This window comes from Cyprinus carpio, unplaced genomic scaffold, assembly GCF_018340385.1.
Source record: "Cyprinus carpio isolate SPL01 unplaced genomic scaffold, ASM1834038v1 S000006749, whole genome shotgun sequence".
In the NCBI taxonomy this organism is placed as follows: domain Eukaryota; kingdom Metazoa; phylum Chordata; class Actinopteri; order Cypriniformes; family Cyprinidae; genus Cyprinus; species Cyprinus carpio.
In genome coordinates, this window is record NW_024879348.1 from 694,128 (window position 1) to 717,325 (window position 23,198).

Below are 23,198 nucleotides of genomic sequence, written 5' to 3' on the forward strand. Positions count from 1 at the left end.
AAAAGAAGTTTGAATGTATTAATTATGCCATATAATGCATGGTATACTCTCATGATAACTGTTATAATACATTTAGAATACTTATCTATTCATTGCCATACCTTTAGAAAGCATAACGCATTATTAAAAACCTACAAACATTATAATGCCTTTTAACTTTGGTTACAACAATTTATGAACAGTACAGCACCACAATGTACATCATGAATACCTTCATAATGCATTATACATAAAGGCTTTAAGTAAAATGTCACTGAACTGTATTTCTTTGAAATAGTATCAATTTAAGGCATCTTTCCGCAATAAACGTATTGAAGTATTGAACTGTAACCAGTCAAAGTGTCACATAAGAAAAGGCAATGCTTCTGTCAAAGGGTTAGCACACACTGATGTTCAGAATTGTTCCACAAAGCAGCTTGGTCACACAGGTGGAAACGATCGGACTCAACATTTTAAGAACCAAGAACTCATTCGCTCAGACATCAGCACTTTCACCCACGATTCAATATAAACCAAAAGCCTGTCAGAGAGCCGGTTTTGAGGGTGAACACACTTCTTGTAAATAAAAGCTGCATCTCTCCTGTCAGGGGGCAGCTTTACAACGACCACTTTGCTTGTCGTATAAATGCCGCATCGGCACCATCAATGGTCTGTTGGACATGGAGACATGTGCAGAAAGAGGAAAAGTGAGACTGGGTTTTAATTTAGCAGAGACAACAAAAGAGACTAGACTGTGCAGAGAGTGAAGCAGAAAGATGAGAACAGAAAACGAAGAAGACCGAGAGAGCGAGGGTGAGTAGGAGAATGTTAATAATGAACGTGTGTGCCATGTAATGGCCATGACCTTCACCAAGAGAGATCCTACCAGCATGGCGAGGTCTTCATTGCTGGTGTATGGAGCGATTAGTATTGCAGAGAGGGAGAAAGAAAGAAGATGGAAGGAGCGAGAGGCAAAGAAACCAGATCTACTCCTGTATGCAGGAGGGTGTATGAAGTCTAAAGGAGACTGTCTGGGCACTGATGCATGCCGAGTCACCCCCTGTTTGAGGTTACGTGTCTTACGTTAGATAACACCCATCCATTTTAATGCATGTGAGGGAGGAAGGAGAGCTCTGAGCCTGTAAATTGAAACAATTAACGCTGAAACCCAGTGGAAATGTACCACACTAAATTGCTGCGAGCTGACTCGCATGTAATCTCTCTCCAGTGCCACGCTGCTTTCTTGCTTACAAACATAATTGGTCAAGATCAGCCTTATGACACTTCATGTTTCAAACTGTTTATGGTCCAAAAGTCACACTTGACATGCACCAAACATGACCGAAAATTGACTTTGGCAAATAAATAAAGCAACTTCCAGCCAGATAGAATGTAAAAATAATGGCTTAAATGTTTTTTTTTTTCTTTTTTAATCTGTCATCAATGTTGACAAATCACAACAAAATACTTGTAAATGCAGAACTAAGTGATTTTAAATTAAATGCATCTTCAAAACATAAGTTTATCATAGAATAGTTAGCCAAGTACAATAGAAAAAGTTATTGGCATTGTTGTCCACACTATTCCATTTTACAAAAAGTCAATGTGTGCTTAATGAAAACTGCATAATTTCCAAAAAAAAAAAATTAAATTATAATATTGGTGGAAATGAAGACCATTTTTATCTTCAAAATGCAAATAATAACAATGCCCATATTTTCAACTTCTCTCATAACTCTAACATATTCGGCTTGTGTGGTATGTGTTAATTTTTAAATGCCTATCAATTGCAAACGGTTCTTAGTTTCACATATATTATATATATATAGATATAATATATAGATATATATATTCTATATATATATCAAACATGCCTGTTAGTAACCTCAGGTGCACCTTAGTAGACCATTTGTATCTTCTGAGTAATAAATACAGGGCCCTATGATTTCCGTGACACGGAAAACGCAGACAGAATTGCGGAATCTAGTCATAAAAACAGAATTTACTGTAAAACTTGGAATGTCATGGTATTTGCCGAATTTTGGATGGATACATTAAAAGTAGGTCAGTACACTTAAATCAAAACGTGATTTGGACCAGTGTATGTGACATATTAAGCCGCAAAAATACCATTTAAATATGAATCCCTTTGTTCTGGTCTGTCTTTGTGTTAGACTTCAACGCTTTTCTTAATCATATAGAACTGAATAATTCATTAAGACAGGCACTGGGTTCATTTACTAAACACATACTGAACTGCGAGTGACAACTAGCAATGTTTTCAGCCTCTGCTGTCCTCAATATATAAGTACATGAACACATGAACATAATCACTTTACATGAGCATTTTACAGATTCTTTTGAGTAAACACTATCATCATATCATATACAAACAGAAACTTAAGGTCTTCACAGCAACCTGTCAAAAATAAAAGTTTGGTTTAACTTAAAGAAACTGTTACAGAAATATTACTTAAAGGGGGCCAGTTGGATGCAACATACACTTTTACAATTATTTTGAACTAAAATATCAATCCATGATCCCGCTTCAACGGAAATGAGGGCTCCAGAAGAAGTGAGTGTAAGTTTTTTTAATGAAGCTTTGCAAATCACCTTTCCTAATAACGTGCTAGTTAGCAAGTTTCATGATGAATGCGGCTAAAGTCTACCGTCTCTCAGAGAGCGTCTCGGAAATGAGGGGTGGGATGAGCAGAGCTCATGTACATTTAAAGCGACATGCAATAAAACAGTTTGCTGTAGACAGAGCTGTTTTTTTTGACAGGGTAAAAACGGTGTTGTTTTACATTGCCATTGAGAAATTTTAACCAAACTATGCTACAGACTTTTCATTAAGACCCTAAAGAATCATATCAACTTATGAAAAATGACATCTGATGACCCCTTTAATGTGATGATAGTACTACTTCTAATAATACAATTTTTATCAAAATATTATTTCTATAGGAATAATTACCAGAAGAATTATTTAGCAGAATTTATTTAGCAGAAAAAAATTAATACACAACACAATTTCTGGAAAGAAAGAAATAAAATAATACATTTATTTTATTTTTTTTCTAAAATCAATTAATTAGAGATGCTTTTGATTATTAGTATTTAAAAAAAACAAAAAAAATAAAAAATAAAAAATATAAAAAAAAAATAAAAAACAAAATTTTAAAAAAAAAAAAAAAAATTATAAAAAAAAAAAAACCAAAAAATTTTCACATCTCAACTTTTAATAAGTTGCTGTATAATATTATACAAGTTTCATGATTTCAATTAATTAGACAGACTTTTTGATTAAGACAATTTTAATTTAACCATTAAAACAGAGAAATTAAAATGAAAACGAAAAAATTGCAATGCAATCCAGAAAAAATTGAAAAGAAAAAAATGGAATTTGGAAAAAAATAAAGCTGAATTTTAGAAAAAATAAAAAGGATTTCATAGATTTAATTTAATAGGGCCCCATAAATATATTTTATATTATAATATAGCATTAATTTATACCTGACAATTGCAACATTTTTAAATTGCAACTATTTATTTTTAACACTGAGACAAAAACAGGCTTCTATATTTTAATATCTTATTTTTGTAACAAAAACTTTAAGCTATGTTATATACCTGTCCTGAGAAACATTCCCTGGAAAAAAGGTGGGTGGGGGGGCAACTTACCCCGGTCTCCCCTATAAAGGACAATTTGAGGTTAAATTATTCAAAAACACTTTGGTATAATCAGAAAAAGCGTGATTTGGATGGATATGGTGGCGATCTGGAGTCCATGCTGAACTGTACTGTCTTGGCCGACCTTGTTCAAACCTGGTTCTCACTTCCAAGTCAGTCTGAGGATTTAAAAAAATGACTGAATCCATGAAGGGAGGTGATGGCAATTTGCATTTTCCAGGTGTGCAGAGACGATTGGAAATGATTGTTTGCTAATTTAGATGAGGAAAGCAATGGTTTAACGTCTGGGGTTGTTTGTGATGAGCTGAGTGAATGGGAGCAGCTGCCCAGGCGAGCGGACGGCATCTGTGCCAGCAGACACACTAACGCCAGGTTTTTACAGAGCTTCATGACCGAGTGATTGTGAGGACAGAACATTGAGTCAAAGTCGCTACAGTTTTTGGAAACGATTTTCAAGTGCTTATATCCATTCATGTCCCAAACTGACATTCCAGATACAAAGCGAATGATATGAATGGTCACAAAAACTTGCGATTTGTTGATAGGCCTGATCAGTACCTCTTCTTCAAAGCAGTGGAATAGTGCTTTAAAACTGAAATATGCTTTCCATTCCCTAATGTACCAAAAATACATGTCACAGAGGGTGTATGTTTGTTATTGTTTTTCATCAACTGTGAATGGCTTTTTAATGCAACAATTTTTTCTTGCACTCCAAGCCTTATTACTGAGTATTACCTCAACAGAAAAGCAGGCATCACATAATTTATTAAGGTGAGTGCCCCTCTTTTCTGAAACAAATTGAGAGTAATGTAAACCAGCGCTTTATTTAATTGCTTTGTGCTGGGTGCCGGTATCTGTATTTGAGCTCCATCGACTGCAAGAAAATTACTAGAACATTTCTATATTATTATATTTAAAGCAATAGTTCATCTTAAAATGAAAATGCAACCATTGTTTACTCACTCTCAAATTATTCCAAAACTGAAAGACTTTCCTCTGCAGAATAAAAATGACATAATCTGAACAACCTTCACGCAGGTCTTTTCAATATAATAACAATTCATAGCTATCATGGTTGTTCATTTCTATAAAACTATTAGAAACACTAACTAAGAACCATAAATGTACCCAATATGACAATACTATATTCCTGTATGTCCCTTTGAAGTCATGATGAAGAGTTTTAGTTGAAGGAATTATTCCAGCGAGGTCAACAGGTTCAGTGAAAAGAACCGGCTCAAAAGAATGACTCACTCACTGATCCAGTTCTTGAATTCAACTCATTGACTCAATTACAGTGGTATTTAGTTACCTTTTTGGTCCATTCCTCACACAAAGACTTATATTTTAAAGCACAATTCTCACTTCGGTGTCTTGTCATTGTTATTCTTAAAAAAGGATCCTATAGTGATTCACAGAAAGAACAACAACATACAGTATAGGCAGTGAATAGTTTGGAACAACATGTGAGTCAATCTTCTACTTTTTTTCGGTAAACTATTCCTTTACACGTGACACTTAAAAGACACCCACACTCTCTCTCAGCACCTAATTCATGGGTCATTGCTGGCTCAGTGTTTGACAGCTGTCACCCTTCCCTTCAGGTGCATCATAATGCACCAGAGGACGAGAGAGAGAGAGAGAGAGAGAGAGAGAGAGAGAGCAAGAGAGAGAGAGAGAAAGAATGACAGGGATATGGCAAAAAGAAGGATGCAGAGAGGTATACATGGGCAGCTGGAGGGATGAAGATAGAGGAGGAGGAGGTGGAGAGAGAAGAGAGATCCCAGGCCTCTCTGTCACTCCGTGCGGTCATCTTTCCACCCTCTTGTTTTCTTCATCCTTCCATCCTGTGCCAGTAACCTTCACCGGGAGGCCACAGCAGAGATGATGAATGGAATCAGAGACAGGAGAGAGGACAAAGATTAGGGTGAGAGAGACAGATGAAAAATGACAAACTCATGGGGAGGAAAACAGAAAGAGAGAGAGAACAAGAAAGAGCAGGATAAAGCTAAACATAGGGTTCAAAATAAACACTTTTATGCAAACAAAATTAATTAAAATCTATCAATCTATCAATCTATCTATCTATTCAGAATTTGCTTTTATATACGGTATATATTGTTTTACACCGAATATTTCATGTCATTTCTCATTTCAAAACACATGTTGTATTTCCAGGCTCTTTTCATGTTGTATTAATAAATTTCATGCCCAATTTATTTATTTGTACACACTTTTTATTAGGCTTGTATTTATTGAATGCAACATTTCATTATGTATTCTTTCTTTTTTTGTAATACTGAATTGCTTTATACCGTGTGCTTTATTTTATTTCATTTATTTACCACATTTCCATTTGCTTCATTTAATCCATATTTTATAGTTTCATTATATATTTAATTTAGTCTGCTAAATCACTCCATACCGTGTGTGTGTGTGTGTGTGTGTGTGTGTGTGTGTGTATAATTTTATTATATATGTAAGTGTATATATATTCATTGTAATGAAGGCAAAATAAAAATGTATGTAAAATATAATTTTTACAGTTATGTGATTTAATTTTTTTCAACTGATTATAGGCCAAGGTGAAAAAAAAAAAAAAAAAATTGGATCCCAACTGAACAAGACGACAGCAGGTAAAGTTGAAAAAAGAGCATCAGAAATAAAGAGAGAGACAAGAGAAATATGGGAAAAGAGTATAAGGTGTAATGAGATGGGAAGAGCGGGTGAGAGGGCAGAGGGTGAAAGAGAAGATATAGAGGGAGAGAGAGTGAAGGTGACTGTGAGACACTGAAGGGTGATTCTCCATGAGCCTGGTGGACGGCTGATGATGACCAACACCAGATAATAACACTCATACACACAGCATGCCCTCTGCGCTCCTGCTTCATCACACAGAGAACAATTTTGGTTTTAAAGGAATAGTTCACCACAAAATGAGATCTCTGTCGATCCTAACCCACATGACTTTCTTCCGTAGAGCACAAAAGATGATGTTAGAGAGAATATTCATGCAGCTTTCTCTTCATACAATGAAAAGCCAAGACAGGCACTGTCGAGTGACAAAAAGCACTATACCATTTTCCAAACTCTACCCAATGGAAGATATGATTGGTTCACCTTTAATGTGTTCCCCTTTTTATTCTAAGGGTTATATTTCACCTTCTAAAAACCATGAAACATTCTTAGGACCAATCAGATTTTATCTTGATTAAATAGTCAAAAATTGCAAATAAATGCAATAAAATCGAACGATCTGATTAAAACAAGACTTACAAATGTCTTATTTAAATACTGAAAAATATTACTTAAAAAAAAAAAGTACTACATGTTGTGGTTCCCTTAATGTGTAGTTTTAGACTTTTTCATGACCATTTTTCACATTCTATTCCATTTAATCATAATTCTGTCTCTCCAGCTCACTCTTTAGTTCTACAAGTAAATGAATTCTGTTATGACTGGCTTAACTCCATGTACTGGCATAGCTCTTACTGTTGTTCATCGGGGTCAGCCAAGTGGTTGAATACTGAATAAGTGTTGATGTGTAAATGTGGGCAGTATGTTAATGTGTTTACAGTTCTGATGCCAATACCTTGCCAATTTCTGAATGAGTCGTTTCTTTAGTCATTCATCAAGCTCAGGTACGAACCCTATACAAAAAGGGCACACATTAAAGTGCTGTTGTTTTGCCAGCTTTAGTTCATTATAAAAACCTTTATGCATGAGTTCTTTACAGAGCTATCAACTTTAATCTCACACTTCACACATTTAACTTTCGTATAGTTTTTTTCGCCGTTGTATAGTAGAATTCTTGCAATTAGCCAGCGACTGCATGCCAAAGTAGTAAACTGCATATTCCCAACAGAAATGGGAAAAACGTTCCAGCATTCCCAGAAAACCACACGCCAAAATAATTCTGAAAGCAAAGGACCGTGCCTTCAGTCGTCCGTCCCCCTCTCTCGCTCTGCACAGATGAGTGGAATGACAGACAGAGAAAGGCAGCAGGCCTCCTCCCCAGAGAGAGGGAACGCATTCATCCGTACTGATCTTAAAACAACAGCCTCCTCCTTTTCTCCCTCTGCTTTTCACCCCTCGCTCTCTTCCTCCTTCCCTTGACAACACACCCTTTCCCTCTCTCTTACATGATTGGTTCGCCCTCCATGCGTTTCCCTTTTTCTCCCCACCAGCCCGTGTATCGCCCGTGTCTTTCACCTCATTTCATTCTTTCTCTTCATCCATGCTGACTTGTATTCCGTGCCATTTCCTCCCTCCACCAATTCTTTCCAGCTGCTTCTCTGGATTTCTGCTAAGCTCTTCCTGCTGTCTTCTCACCTTGAATCAATTGTTGGCTTTCTAAATAATTTTATTGGATTGCATGAACTGTATTAAATCATATTGTATAAATCACAAAGGGCTCATACATAACTACTCATCCATATATTTCAAACAATGTGAGGTCAAAACAAACTTTTTTCATGCAGTTCCTATCAAATTCTAGTGAACTGATAAATATTTCTGGCCACAATTTAATGTTGTCTATGTTGCACCATTTCATTAAAACATTTTTGTTTCAGTGATGATAAAATCATTTAGCTGCTTTTTTCAGTGAATCTTAGAAAACCTGTAAGAACTTGTCAATCATTTCACCCCCAAAAATTGCTTAAAGAAGCCATTTTTAGGACCATTCAGATTTTGTTTTCATGAAAAAAAATATTACTGCAGTGTATTAAATTAAAATACAATCTGATGCACTTTAATAAATTATTAATTAAAAATGTGCTTTTTTTTGGAGGGGCATTGCTTTCAATATAACCCTCAAATATGACTATGGCATTTTCTTGACCAGTTTTGTGAGATTTACCCAGCAAACAGTTCATGTCATTGTCATTCAAGGCAGCATGCATTAGCCAGTTTCTCACCACCTGTTATAAAATATAGAAAATTATTGTTATTTTGTTCCTCATGTGTTCATTATGTTGTAAATGTGTCTCCAAATGGAGTTCTGCAGTTATGACATTTAAAACTGCATTTCCTAGTTACATTTATGATGGGTAAATTTTCCACTGAGGTAAAAGTCACTGAGCTTTAGTTTTTTTTGCATTGGGATTTAAAGCCTACATTGTATCGCTTGCTAGTTGCAGCTTCTATTTCATTAATTTTAGTAGTAAAAATGGTTAACATTCAACAAGTAGAATTTAAGCTCTGTCAAATTAATTCTTTATCGGGATATATTCTATACCCCATTAGCATTGCCAGCATGGTTGTCGCTAATCTCACTTACATCACAAATACTCATTGTTTTACTCACTGTTACTTGCTTTAATGGCGGATGTGATACTAGGGCTGTCATCGTTAACCCGTTAAACTCATGCGATTAATTTTACAATCCTTAACGTGTTAAAATAATTTAACACAGTTCACACAAAATTACTGAAGCACAATTTCTAGTCTAATCTTTTAACCCAATTTTACTTCTCTGCTTGTGATCAGATCATTTTAAGCCGCTAAACCCCGGGAAACTTTTGAGTCCAATGATCCAGGAAGTGAATGCATTCAAACAATCCATCCAAAACAGCACTAATATAAAGGAAACCAGGCTGATTACATCAAAGATTGCAGAGCTCTGTCAGTGATTGTCTCTGAAGAGCGCGAGCCCTCACACGTCACACTGTGTGAATTACAGGCTGAACGGATTGTCAACACATCTCACCGCTGTATAGCCAGATGAGACGCAAACTACGGTTTCTCGACTGGATAACCAGTCTCGCTAGTAAAGTTTTGATGGATGAAGACAATCAAGATTAAGGCGATTGCGGTGGGGTACAGGAGTCGTACAGTAAGCACGTGTGAGTTCGTTATAATAATGCGTGTATGAGTGCTCTTGACATACTGATCGCACATTGTATTTATGCACAGCACAGACATTTCCGTACATTCATGTTGTTTCCACACACATTCACGATAATGAATGGATTTGTCTACAGTAGTAGATATATGCAGTCAGCAGGTGGTCGGTTTAGTTTTTTCATATGTTTATATGGGCTCCTTATGTGTCCTTTTGGAGTTTCTAAAGCCCCTTTCATACTGCTAGTCGGGAAAATACACGGGTAATATGTCCCGGCAATTGTTCCCGGGTCGCTAGATTTTGCCCCTTTCACACTGCCAGTGATTACCCGGAATATGTGCGTGCTTTCACACACAACCAGTAAAGGTCCCGTGAAGACACATGATATCGTGATATACCTATTGAATTCGGATAAGACAGTGGTATTACATATTGGACCAAAAAACAGTGCACAGAATCTCTTGGATTACAATTTGCAACTAGACAGATGTACTGTTATTTCCTCTACAGTCAAAAATCTGGGTGTTATATTAGACAAAAAACTTTTGTCATATTTTAATCATATTTCTCATGTTACAGAAACAGCATTCTTCCATCTTAGAAACACTGCCAAGCTACAAAACATCTTTCCTGTTTCTGATGCAGAAAAGCTAGTTCATGCATTCATGACCTCTAGACTGGACTATTGTAATGCACTGCTAGGTGGTTGTCCTGCATCTTCAATAAACAAGCTACAGACAGTCAAAAGTGCAGCGGCTAGAGTCCTTAGCATGTCAAGAATATATGATCATATTACCCCAATTTTACAGTCTCTGCACTGGCTACCTATTAAGTTCCGTATCAGTTACAAAATATTATTACTTACCTACAAGGCCCTTAATGGATTAGCTCCTGGGTACCTAACTAGTCTTCTACCACACTACAATCCATCACACTCCCTAAGGTCGCAAAACTCTGCACATTTGGTAGTACCTAGATAGCAAAGTCCACTAAAGGAGGTAGAGCTTTTTTGCATTTGGCTCCAAAACTCTGGAATAGCCTTCCTTCAGACACACTTTCTCTGTTTAAATCTAGATTAAAGACACATCTCGTTAGCCAAGCATTCAAATAATGCATCTCATAATCCTGTACTGCAGTTATATCTGATCAAATGTACATTATTATTCCTTAGCTTGGGTTGAACAAATAATTTTTGCTTGGTTGGAACAGCAGCTACTACAATTACGTCTCTGTTTGTTTCTCTGTTTCTGCCACGGGATGTCATACACAAGCTTAAGTCTGGATCCAGCCCTTACAAAGTCCTGAGATGACCGAACACCTGAGGAGAGATGCCAACCCTAAAACAACATAAACTACCAAATTTTGCTACAAGTTTGATATATAATTATTGCTGTTAATAGTGTTCATCATCTGTTTGATTACGTCATTAACTGAATTTGACTGTATATTTCTGCCATATGTACATCAATTTGACATAGTCACCACTGATAAGCTACTACTAAATATATTGTAGAAATTAAAATTTCTGTAAAGCTGCTTTGCAACAATTTGTACCATGAAGAGCGCTATACAAATAAAATTTAATTGAAACTTGAATTGAAAGTAAAAAACTAGCTTTTGTAAGTGTTATTTTCAGACCCTTTTGATAAAGAATGTGAACGAACAGCAGATAGTGATAATTTCAGGAAAGAACGTTTTGGTCTACATGAAACAGTGTGGATGTGTGTTTGATACAGTATGTTCTTGCACGGCAAGAGGAAATTTTTAAGTCTGCCAAGTCTAAATATTATTAAAAGTTTATAATAAACTTTTCTTTTCTACCAAGTCCCCTCTGCGGATTGTCTTAGAGCGACTTCGTCTTATCTGTCCCCATAATTCATTTGGGAAATTTTCAAAAATCATCCGTATTTTTAACTTATGAAACAAGGAGGAACTAAATTAAGTGGGGCTTTTAGTAACTTTTAAGTCCAAGGCGAGAATTAACTAGAAAAGGTACGAAAAAAAATTATAACAGAAATTCTGATAGAAATTTACACATTAAAACATGCCCATGGGCTGAAATGGTGGACAGTGGCATCCATGCTGAAGGCTACAAAAATGAGCCCAGATAAACTCTACAAAAAGCAATCAGAAGATAAAGAGATTGAACCGGAGGTGGCGATGGAGGAAGCGCACATCTGCGTGCTCCGGGTCTGCTGAAAATGAACAAAAGATTAGCTCATTTACATGAGCAACCCCGTGGCTTTAGAGACCACTGCGTTTGAGGTTTTCAGAACAAGTGTGCAAATTGAGCAGCTGTGAGGTTTTGCAGCCACCGTCTACGTGAGAATCTGGAGGTGACACAGGCAAGACATGATTGATGTGAAAGCAGGCAGGGTTTGCGCCGCTGCTCTCTCTGAATATTTAATTAAAACCCCACATACAAAAGCAAGATGATGTCAAAGGTTCGCTTCTGTTTTCTGCTTCCTTTGAACCCTGCTTGGTTTGCCAGTTCTCTCTTTTTCCTCCTTCACTTCACTCCATAGCCCTCCCTCCCCATCTTTTGCTTTTTTCTCCACCTATTTCTCTCCGATCAAACTCAATCAGCGGCCTGCATGCTCCGTGCCGGCTGTTATTGTAGCTTGCAGGTGCGATGGAACCCCCGCTCAGTGGGCCTGACCTCCTCTGCGTTCTCCTCCACTCTTCTGGAGCCAAATAAAGACATTTTCTTTCCTTCTCTTCTCGTCTGTTCTCATGCTTTCACTCTCTCTGGCCCTTCCAACACCAGACAACTATGTCAAGTCGCTAACATGCTGTGGACAAGACCCCGAAATGATTTTGTGCCGCACCGCAAGTGTGCTATATACAAGTGGAAAGTAAACTCCATCAAAGAACACCCTGTGATGAATAGATGCCTCCAGCTGGGGTAAAAACCAGAAATGTGAAAACCAAAAAGAATACAGCATGCAGGTGTAGCTTTTGTTCAACACAGCAAATATAAAAATGCAGTGGGGAGACAAAAATTAAATACATTAACAACAGTATTTTTCTTCACTACACTGTGGCAATATTGTCATGACACAATCACCTGAATATTTTGGTTAAAACATGACTTGAATGTAGGCAAAACATACTATCAATTATGTCAATTATGCACATTATTTCTATTCAAATAAAAAACTAAGACCCAGGGCAAAGTTATAATATAACTGCACAAACCACTGAAGTCCAATGCAGAGGAAGAGAAACAATTGAAGGAAATACTGTGATGTATCAGTTTTGAATAACTGTTGTGCTACTAAACCTAAAGAACCAAAATACTGTGATAACCCATGTTTCCATGTACCATCACAAAGTTAATTTTTTGTTTTCCATACAAATTCCTGTTTATTATCGTCATACTGTACATCTTGAAAAACTCCAAAATGGGACAAATGGCACATAAAAACAAAACCATCTGTAGTTGGTCACTTTACATGTCTGTTCCTGTCTAAGTGGCCTGTTCTTGGCCACAATAAGCTGCAATGAAGACCAGATTGTATGCCGTTGGTCAAATGTCTAATTCCCATCGATAGTAGTTCACTACAATGGGTTGCTCCTAAGAAATTTCCAACCTTTTCCCTCTGTAATGATCCATGATTTGTAAAATCTCTGCCATATCACTTCCAATTTCTCTACTAACAAATTCAGTGTTATTCTTTGGTGTAATACTAATATTCTCTCTCGCACACACTCTTCCCTGAAGACACCTCTTCTCCAGATGCACATTGACCCTGCTGCTCTGGGGCTGGTAGGAGGGCTTGTTCCTCAGAGTCGCTCCACTGAACATGACTGACATAAACCACAAAGACTGCAGGAAGGAGACGAGTGGGAGAGAAAGAGAGAGAGAGAGAGAGAGAAGGAACAAGCGAGACCTGAGATATTAAATGCTGTAGTTGTGAGAGAGAGAGCTAGAGCAGAGTGGGTGTAATTTATGATCAATAGCATTCCTCAAATTCCGTTCTAATTAGAGCTCGATTTACAGTGCTGCTGATTCTTACAGCTGTACGAGTGAAATATGCCATAAACAACACACAGGTCATTACAACTGCACACACACACACACACACACACACACACACACACACACACCTCATTGACAAAGAGATACTAGATACCGATACAAACACTATAGACACTGAGCAAGATAAATATAGAGGAAGAGATTGATGGAATGATAGAAAGTATGATAGACAGAACAATACAACAACAGATAGACAAACAAGATAGAACAATTTATAGAATGACAGAAAGACAAATTGATAAAACTGTAGAACAACAAATGGCACATAGAATGAGAGAACAACAGAGAAGGAAATAATGAGCAATATAAAGAATGATAGATAGACAGAAAGAATGAATGAAGGAACAACAAAAACAGACAGAATGACTGATAGATGGATAGATAAAACAACAGGACAACGATAATATGACAGATAGAGCAATATATAACAATCAATAGATGGATTGATAGATAGAACAATAGATAGATAGAATGAGAGAATGGCAATAGAATGATGGATTCATAGAAGGATAGATAGAAGGATAGATAGGATGAGAGAACAATAAAGGAAAGAACAATACAACAGAACAAACAATAGATAGATAGATAGATAGATAGATAGATAGATAGATAGATAGATAGATAGATAGACAGATAGATATATAGATAGATAGATAGATAGATAGAGAAAATGACAAATAGAGAGAGAATGATTAGAATGATAGAAGGATAGCTAAAACAAGAGAATGACAGAAGGATAGAACAATAATACGACAGAATCATTAATAAATAGAACGATATATAGATGTTCTCAATTAGTGTACCCTTAATGGGGACAAAAAAAATTATTTACTGAACCAAACAGACATGATAACATATGAGCTAAACTGACAATGGCGTGCGTGTGTGTGTGTGTGTGTGTGTGTGTATGTGTGTGTGTGTGTGTGAGAGAGAGAGAGAGAGAGAGAGAGAGAGAGAGAGAGAGAGAGAGAGAAAGAGAGAGGTGGAGAGATGGTGAAATCCACCTTGTCAATGCTGCAGTGTAAGTTTATTACAGTAAGATTAACGGCGGTTCAGGAGGCTAATGCCTGCTAATACATCAGCGCTGTTTTAGCACAACCCAACACTCTCCCAGTCAATACAGAGCCTGAGAAATGGAGAGAGGGCAGCCAACCACAACCACAGACATGGGCAAAGGAGAAAGAAAAGTGTGAGAGTACAAAATAGGTAGAGCACAACGTAGTATGGCACAATACAGTAGTGTATAGGAGCTGACTGTCAAGCTCCAAAAAACACAAGAAATATAATAAAAATACGACATGCACTATACTATTTCTACAGCCATATGATAGCTTTATGTGAGGAGCAGACAACAGTCAACCACATTATATCTTCCGCTCCGCCATTCAAATCTAGCGCATTAATTATACATGCCAGAGCGTCTTTGTTTACATAAGCAAAGCACATTGATCGCTCTAGACACTATATTAGGAGAAGAAGAGACAGCACAAAATACTTGTAGGTTTGAATATGCAAAGAGATTTAAAAATGAATCGGGCATTTATAGACATACCCTAATTTTTTATGAACATATCTGATAAATGATTGTGTAGTATACTATAGTATAGCATAGGAAAGTGCATAGTATCTCGTGAATATAGTCAGTTTCATTCATTCCTGTCAAGAACCAAATTGTGCTCATAAAATGACTACCAATACAACTCTTAAGGCGCAGTTTAAACACGGCCGTACACATCAAGTACACATTGTTGCATACTAATAAGACATTAATGGAGTTTGTTCATTTCCACAGTGCAAAGCCCATAAAGCCCAAGCAGTGTATTGAATCTGGATAGGAAATGGGAGCCAGTTCCAGCTGGCTGGACACAGTTGAGTTCTGTATTGATTTTCAGGGGGAGTTTGAAGCCCTCAGACACCCCGCACAGTAATCCTGGCTCAGGAAAGCGTCTACCATCAGTGGGCCACTGAAGTGTGTGCGAGTGCACGGGGCCCGTGGGATCTCTGACTGCAAACATGGGGAGCTCACTGACAATCTGCATGGGTTGCTGGGAAGATTTCTCTGCTTTCTGTCAAAAATGTTCTGCACAAATTGAATGGTCCAGTTACAACGTTTCCCGCTCTGCTCCCTGGATACTGGGAAGCAAGCACTAAGAATCATTCAGCCAAAAGTCCTATTTGGATGGGATTAGTTTTCAGGACACATGTCTGTAAAGCAATAGTTACCTGCTGACATATGTTTAATGTCAATTCATACAGGATAAGCAATAGGTGTAGAACTACTGCATACATAATGTATTTAGCTGTGCCAATTAGTTATGCAGGAAATATCAAATCAATATTGTATATATCTAGGGAGATTGATTAGAACATCAAGCAAAAAGTAACAGAACTATTGATATTAGTAATATTATATGTCACTTAAATTACAAACAATTGGTTTAGGTGCTTTGCCAGTTTTCTAGTATGCAATTACAAACATTTCCATTGTTTGTAATCAATTTTTATTTTCTGGAAAAACTGTTCTGAATCACTTTAGTTTTTCCCCTTCGCAATCAATGATTTTGTGACATTTATTTAGCTAAATTCTAACAAAAATGCCACTAATAATGCCCAAGTCTTTTTGAAATCTTTCACTCTTTGATATGCTGTTGGTCATATCAAAGCCCTATTGTTTCATATTTTTTCTAGTTCAACAACTTTTAAATCAACTGAAGTTCAAAGTCATACACCATGCACCCTCTTTTCTATATAAAAACAAAAAAACACTTCACATTGACAAAGAGATACTAGATACTAGACACTTCACAAGTATAGATCACCTAAAAATTAAAATTCTGTCTTAATTGACTGACCCTTATGTTGTTTTAAAACTGTATGGCTGACTTTATTGTGTTTAACACAAAAGATATTTTGGAAAAAGTTTTAACTGTTTACTGAACAACACTGGACCACACCAACTTCCATTTTATAGACAAAAATGATTGAGATATTTTTCAAAATATTGTCTTTTGTGTCCCGAAATTTTTGGAATGACATCAGGGGAAATTAAATTTCGGTGGTACTATCCCTTTTAAGTCCAAACATGAAATGTGTTCTCTCATCTTTCCATTTTCTGGTGTCCATTCAGATATGACTACTATTATCTTTTCAGGTCATTTTAATGGAAGAACAAAACTCTTAAAAATCACTGACATGGTCAATTTGACCAGAAAAGCTCTGATAATTATTGCATTACCCCATGTTCTATCAAACTAATCCGGTCCGAATAAGACTGAAGATCTTTTTCAGCTTAATTTGAGCTTTTAGCTAAAGCTTTAAAGTGATGAAGAGTTGCCTGAGATGATGACAGACGTGACCTGTGAAAGGATTGACAAGAAATTAAAGAACAAACTGCAGACTTTTCTTAGCCATGATCATCATTGCATCACTGAGTTAGCAAACAGACAGAAATGGGTCATTGTAATGTACTTTATCAAGAGACTCTGCTGCTCCAGGCGGCTCCTTCTTCCCCTCTCTATTGTCTGCAGCTGATTTAAGAACATCTGTTTTCATTTGAAAGCACAAGCACTTAATATCAGTGATCATTAAGGTAAAGCTAAGAACGCATCTTTGAGTGTTGCTAATATAAAGCAATGTGAACAGAAAAGTCCTTTTTCTAAGACAGAGCGCGGCCTAATACAATTTTGGTTTTATCTTGATGTAAAGATACGCAGTAGACCCAAAGAGCACCAAATATAATTCTTCCAAGAAGAGCCCTGCGGGGATACTTTCTCAGCATATAGTTCAAACCCATGCTTCTGCCGAGGTTTTTTCATCCTCTCAGCGTCATAACTGCACTGCACTATTCCTGCACTGGTTTGGTTTCACTTCCTACACAGAACATGTTCTCACACTTAATTTGTTTCAGGGGTCTAAGAGAAGCTTTTGCAATAATTTAGGCTTGTATATGAATGCTCCAAACAAACTTGAAGTGTGAGCCTTTCTTGATAAAATAAAACAAACCAAAATAACAAAAAAACAAACTAAAAAAGACATAAAGAAATTAAGTAAAATAGGTCAAAAGGTCAAAATGTGAGTTTAAAATACACACAAAAGGCACAGTTAAATTAAATAAAAACTAACAGATTTTTTAATTGATTTTATTAACTTGACCTCTGCTGCACTGTGCAATTAACATTACCATATATTTTTCCTTTTGGCTTCAAGCTGGTGAGGAGAAAGCAATGAAGACAGCAGATCTAGCACAGGGTTGCACAGAAATGTGCAGCAATTCATCACTAATAAAAAAAATAAATAAATAGTACTACTACTACTAATAGGAAAACATATGGCTGATAACATCCTGTGAAAAACATATGCATCAATTCTAAATATCCCATTCACAAAAGTCTTGCTGAATGAATAAAGCATACTGATTTTGTCATTATATTTACTACTATTAAAAATATTTGGGGACACCCCTTTCACTCTTTCACAGGGATCTTTTTGAATTCTTTAAAACGATACATGTAGACTAAGATTTAGATACATTCAGGTGTTTGTTATTCCTTTGTACTCTATCTGTCTTCGTTCACCTGTTGTTTCAATTTTCCGCCTCTTAAGTTTAAGATCACCCCCTACACTCTAAATTAAATCTATTTCATTTGAATCCAAATTGTTTCATTTGGCATGACAATGAATTCCTTTCTTTTCGTCGGCAAGCCGTGAACGCACACAAACAAATTGAGCAAGGAAACAACGAGTGAGAACAATAAGTGGTAATTATGAGGAATAATTACGCAGCTAATCCGATGAATAAGTGTATGACAATTAGCGTGGGGAGATGAATGGCTGCGTTGAGTTAGCGTTGTGCGGCCCCTCTGCGAGGTAGGTCATGACAGGTGGCTGGTGAAACAGGCCTGTCATTACAGCACACCTCCGTACCTCTCTCGGGAGGGGGCAGATTACCGGTAAAATCACACAACATTTGTTCGCAGTGTGAAAACAGCTAGCAGCGAACAGGTTAGTGGAGCTTCAGTCTGGGAACGTGTCACTGAGCATGGAAAAAAGCAGGTTTTCGTGCATGTTAATGATGAGGGTATCCACTTCCAGCCAAGAGAGATCCGCATCAATATGGATGATCCATATGGTGCCAACTATATCAACATCAACATGATAACTTAACTTAATTTCTGAAAATAACTACTGACAACGAGGCGTATTTCATTAAACTATCAGTGTCAGTGCCTGTTTTTTACTTTACAACCAAGCCACAAAAACAAACAATCAGGGTGTGATGCTCAGGGAAATATCAACATAACTACACCACAAAAGACATAAAATCTCACCGAACACCCACTGTGTCCTGTAAACAAATGAGTGATTTTATTGCACACTCTGCCAAAAGCAAATTAAACGAAAACAAAGCTTGCCATGGGAAAAGACAGTTAACTTTAGCAGACCGCTAAAATAAGCAAAACATCACAAAACAATGGTTGCAAGCAGATGGGAGGTTTGAGTGCTACGTAATACATCAAGCTAGTTGACAGAGCAGCACTGAAATGCACAATAAAGCCACACTGACAATGTTCTTACCCTTAGACAAGCCAGCGAACTCTATTTTACTAGTCTCAAGGGGCTCCGGTGCAGTTTAACCACTGTTAACCATACTAGCACAAACACAAGTCTCAAATTAATCTTAGAAATTCATTTTTGTTGTTAACGTTAAGACTTTATGCTTCCTCTTGTGTCCTGTATAGATGTAGGGCAACTGCAAGCAGGAAGATAAAACATTGCCGGCTCCCCTGCCATCCTGAGCACAAATGGCTCTATGCTTCCTTTAGTGCCTTTAAAAAGACAAGAGGCAACGCTCCAGTAGGTTGGCAGACCTTTGTGTTATGTCAGCCAAAGAGGGTGAGATGCAAAATGCTATAGGTGACAAAATTTTTGCCAAAGCTAGGGGTTGCCAATTGCATGCAATGATTATGCCAACAGGGAAAACCCTGTGCCCCCTGTATTCAGATCAATGTCAGAAATGCAGAGGAAAGGATATCCACTTGGCGTTAGATTAATGTTGCATTCTTGGGAGTTGCTGCTTAGAGTTAAAAAATTGTTTGCAATGTTCAAGAGACTAGTAACTAGTGCCAACATGGCTTATTAAACTACACAACCAGTGTTTACATACTTCTTTATATAGCTAAATGAGGAGTATTTTCATTTTATAAATTAAAAATGAAACAGTGCAAAGCTTGTGAAGTGACTCTCAGAGTTCAGAGTGGACTAACCTCATATATCAAAATGGAAATCGCGTCATTCATTCACAGAAACACACAGACTTACTGGCTGTTATCATGTTTATTTCTACTGAGTGATAGACTGATTCATTCATACAGAGCAAAAATGCCTAGAGCTTACCAACATTCATTTTATTTTGATCTTAATGTGATATCAGTTTATTGCCAAACCCTAGTGTAAGTACCTGTGGTACTAAGTTTCCATTTCCCAGGTCACCTCCAGATGGCACTAAACTTTCAAAGTTTTTGTTGGCAGTACAGATTGATTTTTTTTGTAAGATCAACCCATACCCCGCCATTTATGGAATTTTCCAGCTTTCCAAGTTTTCACTGGTGTACCATAGGAGGTACTGTACTATTATGCATCTTTTGAAAGAGTACTGAACTTCTGGATCAAAACATGGCGAAGAAGAAGCAGAAACAAGCGATCGCGTATGTAAGCAGATGCATATGTAGAATAACATCATCATCAAGCATTAAACAGCATATAAATCAAAACTGATTTATATGAAAATGATCTGGTGTTGATGCATGTTCAGATATTCATACAACAAAACATTTTGGGTGCAATTAAACTTTTGTGAAATTGATCAAAAATGCTGACGGTAGCAAAAAACAAAAAAAACCAAAACACAAAGATTTAAAAAAATAAAAACTATCAAAAACAGCCTTGTGGGCAAAACGCCACCAAAAACGCCAACATACAGCGCCGCTGCGCTACGGATGCAAGTTGGAATCCCAACTTAAGGACCTTTCCCGATCCCGCTCTCATCTCTCTCTCCCACTTCACTTCCTGTCAGATCTGATCTGTCCTGTTATAATAAAGGAAAATGCAGAAAATGCAGAATATAAAAAAATAAAAAAATAAATAAAACTGACTTTCCTCATTGGAAAACAAAAGATATCATGATGAAATGTGCTGACCACGCTTTTCCATGCACTTGCACTGAAAGATAACCGGATATTTCAAGCTATAAAAGGAACTAACTTTTTAAGTCATATACACTGACTATTTTGAAAAAGAAAGTCAATCAAATAGGATATATTATATATGTTGGTTGTTAGCTGCCAACATTGTCCTGTTATCTTGAATATCAAGGTTAACAGGGTTAATTGGTTCTACTGCATCCTACAACTTTCGGTCACACTGTGTTAGATTGAAGTGATGGGTCCATTGGGTCATGTTTTTTTGGCACTGACTAGCTACTTTCATGGCCGTCAATTAGATACCGTTAAAGATGCAGAGATTGTGTGGACTATTACCAGTCCATGCCTCTCAAATGTGCTATGCTATGCTCTACCAGAGTGTGTAATTAGAGGAAGCGCTTCAGTCCACAGATTTTTCTTTCCTAGATGCACAGCGAGCCGCTCAGCATGTTGTCGTTTTATTCATACAGGAATTAAGCAAGGCTACTACTCCTCAGCTTGCCTTGTTCTCTGCATGGACATGCATTACAATTCTTGCTTCTAACCTCCTCCTTCCTCTGCCGCTATGGCCGTGATTCTTTGATCACTGAATAGCACCATGATGGGTACATTTCACAGCTGGCTCGATTCTCAAACCTGCCATAATTCTTTCAGTAATGTTGTTGTTTTGGTTGATCAACCCTCTCTGGAGTTTCTCTAATAAGCAGTCAATAGTCTGCCTTGAAATACAGATTATCTCAAACTAGCATGAAAAAGAAACTGCCTGCTTAATACAAATATCATCATGGACCAATGGCACACATTAGGTCTCATTTACTAACCGTGTGAATGCACATACTTGGAAGCATAATCTGTGTGCGCCAATTTTTATGGTTTAACTGAAATATTTGTTTCTAAATTTTGAATAAAATTTCAAGGCCTCCTTCAGCCTACTTTAATGACTCAGGTGAAGTAAACATCAATGATGCTTTGCCACAAGCAGGAACTGCAAGAGCAACTACAGATGCGTTATTCTTGGTAGCCATTGGTGGCAGTATGGTCAGAGCACTGGTATTGTTGGGAATCCCTCTGCATCTTCAGAGGGTACCTCAGGATCATAAGCATTTTGCACCTTAACCTTTACACTTCACCTGAGCAGGGCAGTGAAGACAAGATCAGCCTTCACCTGCAGAAGGATTCCACTTACGATCTCTCATCGACCATAACCACCTTGAGCAAGTCTCTGCTGCTGCTGCTATCTCCCCGGCAGCTTTCCTCAGTCTTTTAGGTTCCAGACCAATCTTCTGTAAGAAATAGTGCACAGATGTAGCTGGGAAGCCACTGCTGCTGACTTCGATAGGAAACAAAGCTGCATTCCATTCTTTAATAGAAGCGTCGTTGATCAGATCTTGATACTTAGCCTTCTTTAACTTATGAGAGATGGCTAGCCTGTCATCCCGGGGCACAGTCAACTCGACTATTAAGATGGTTTTTGTGAACAGAAGAACCATATCTGGCTGAAGTGTAGTCACCACCACCTCTTCTGGGAAGACAAGCTACTCATCAACATTAGACAAAATGTTTTGCACAAAGAAATTTATCTACACCACTTGCAAATGTGTCAATTTATCTGAGAATGTTTCTGAGAACAAAAGTAAGGGCACATGCATGCACTTATTAGTGAATGAGACCCAATGGCTTCAGGATTTCTTAATTTCCCCTCAAGTTTCCATCTGCAGGCAAGGGAAGGTGTTAATCAGAAGGCTGATAGTCAGAATCCCCAGCAACCCTTGACCATTTTGCCCTTGAACACCCAAGGACGCTCCAAAAGGACTGTAATAAGTGTATGGTAAGTCACTTTGGATAAAATCCATCTATCAGACACAGTCTACTTAACTCAGTATGTTCTAAAGAAAGTCAACTACTGTTCTTATTAAGGATATCAAAAGAACCGGCACTTAAGTAAAAAGAGGTTTTTTTTCAGTGGTATCAAGACTCATAGACATTTTTCAGTTAATGATATAAAACAGTATAAAAAGCCCCCATTAAAAAAAAAAAAAAAAACAGTCTGTGTAAGTGCTTTCACACCGTGTAGTTTTTTAGGAACTTAATTGTAGGAACTAGCAGGGTATTTCCTAGAGAACCAATTTCTCCCCCTAGCCATTTTCCTGGTTGCATTCACACCGCAGCAAGAACTCTGAAGTGGCCAAAAGCGACATCTTTATTCAAGACATTTACAAACATCAAAAACCGGTGAACGGAGGATGCAGTGATTGGAGCTGTATTTGTGGTGTGTCGTGGGTTTCGTGATAATGAAGATGGATTGAAATGCGATCGAAAGAGCATGAGACTAATAAGACTAAATCTCCTATGACAACTAGCGGTGTTACCAGGGCCGCGTTATCCTAATGGGCAACATGGGATGCAGCCCAGGGTCCCGAACACTAGGGGGCCACCGAGTCGA

General features: G+C 37.3%; 1 protein-coding gene across 1 annotated transcript in view; it reads right to left on the minus strand.

The window, feature by feature from the left end:
- LOC109071522 (ephrin-A3-like) overlaps positions 1-21,355 on the minus strand; it is a 46,646-nt gene extending 25,291 nt beyond the window's left edge. Inside the window, exon 1 of the mRNA XM_042755794.1 lies at positions 21,301-21,355. Within this exon, the coding sequence (XP_042611728.1) occupies positions 21,301-21,355 (55 nt within the window). The remainder of the gene's footprint in view (positions 1-21,300) is intronic.
- Between the last annotated feature and the right edge of the window lie 1,843 nt (positions 21,356-23,198).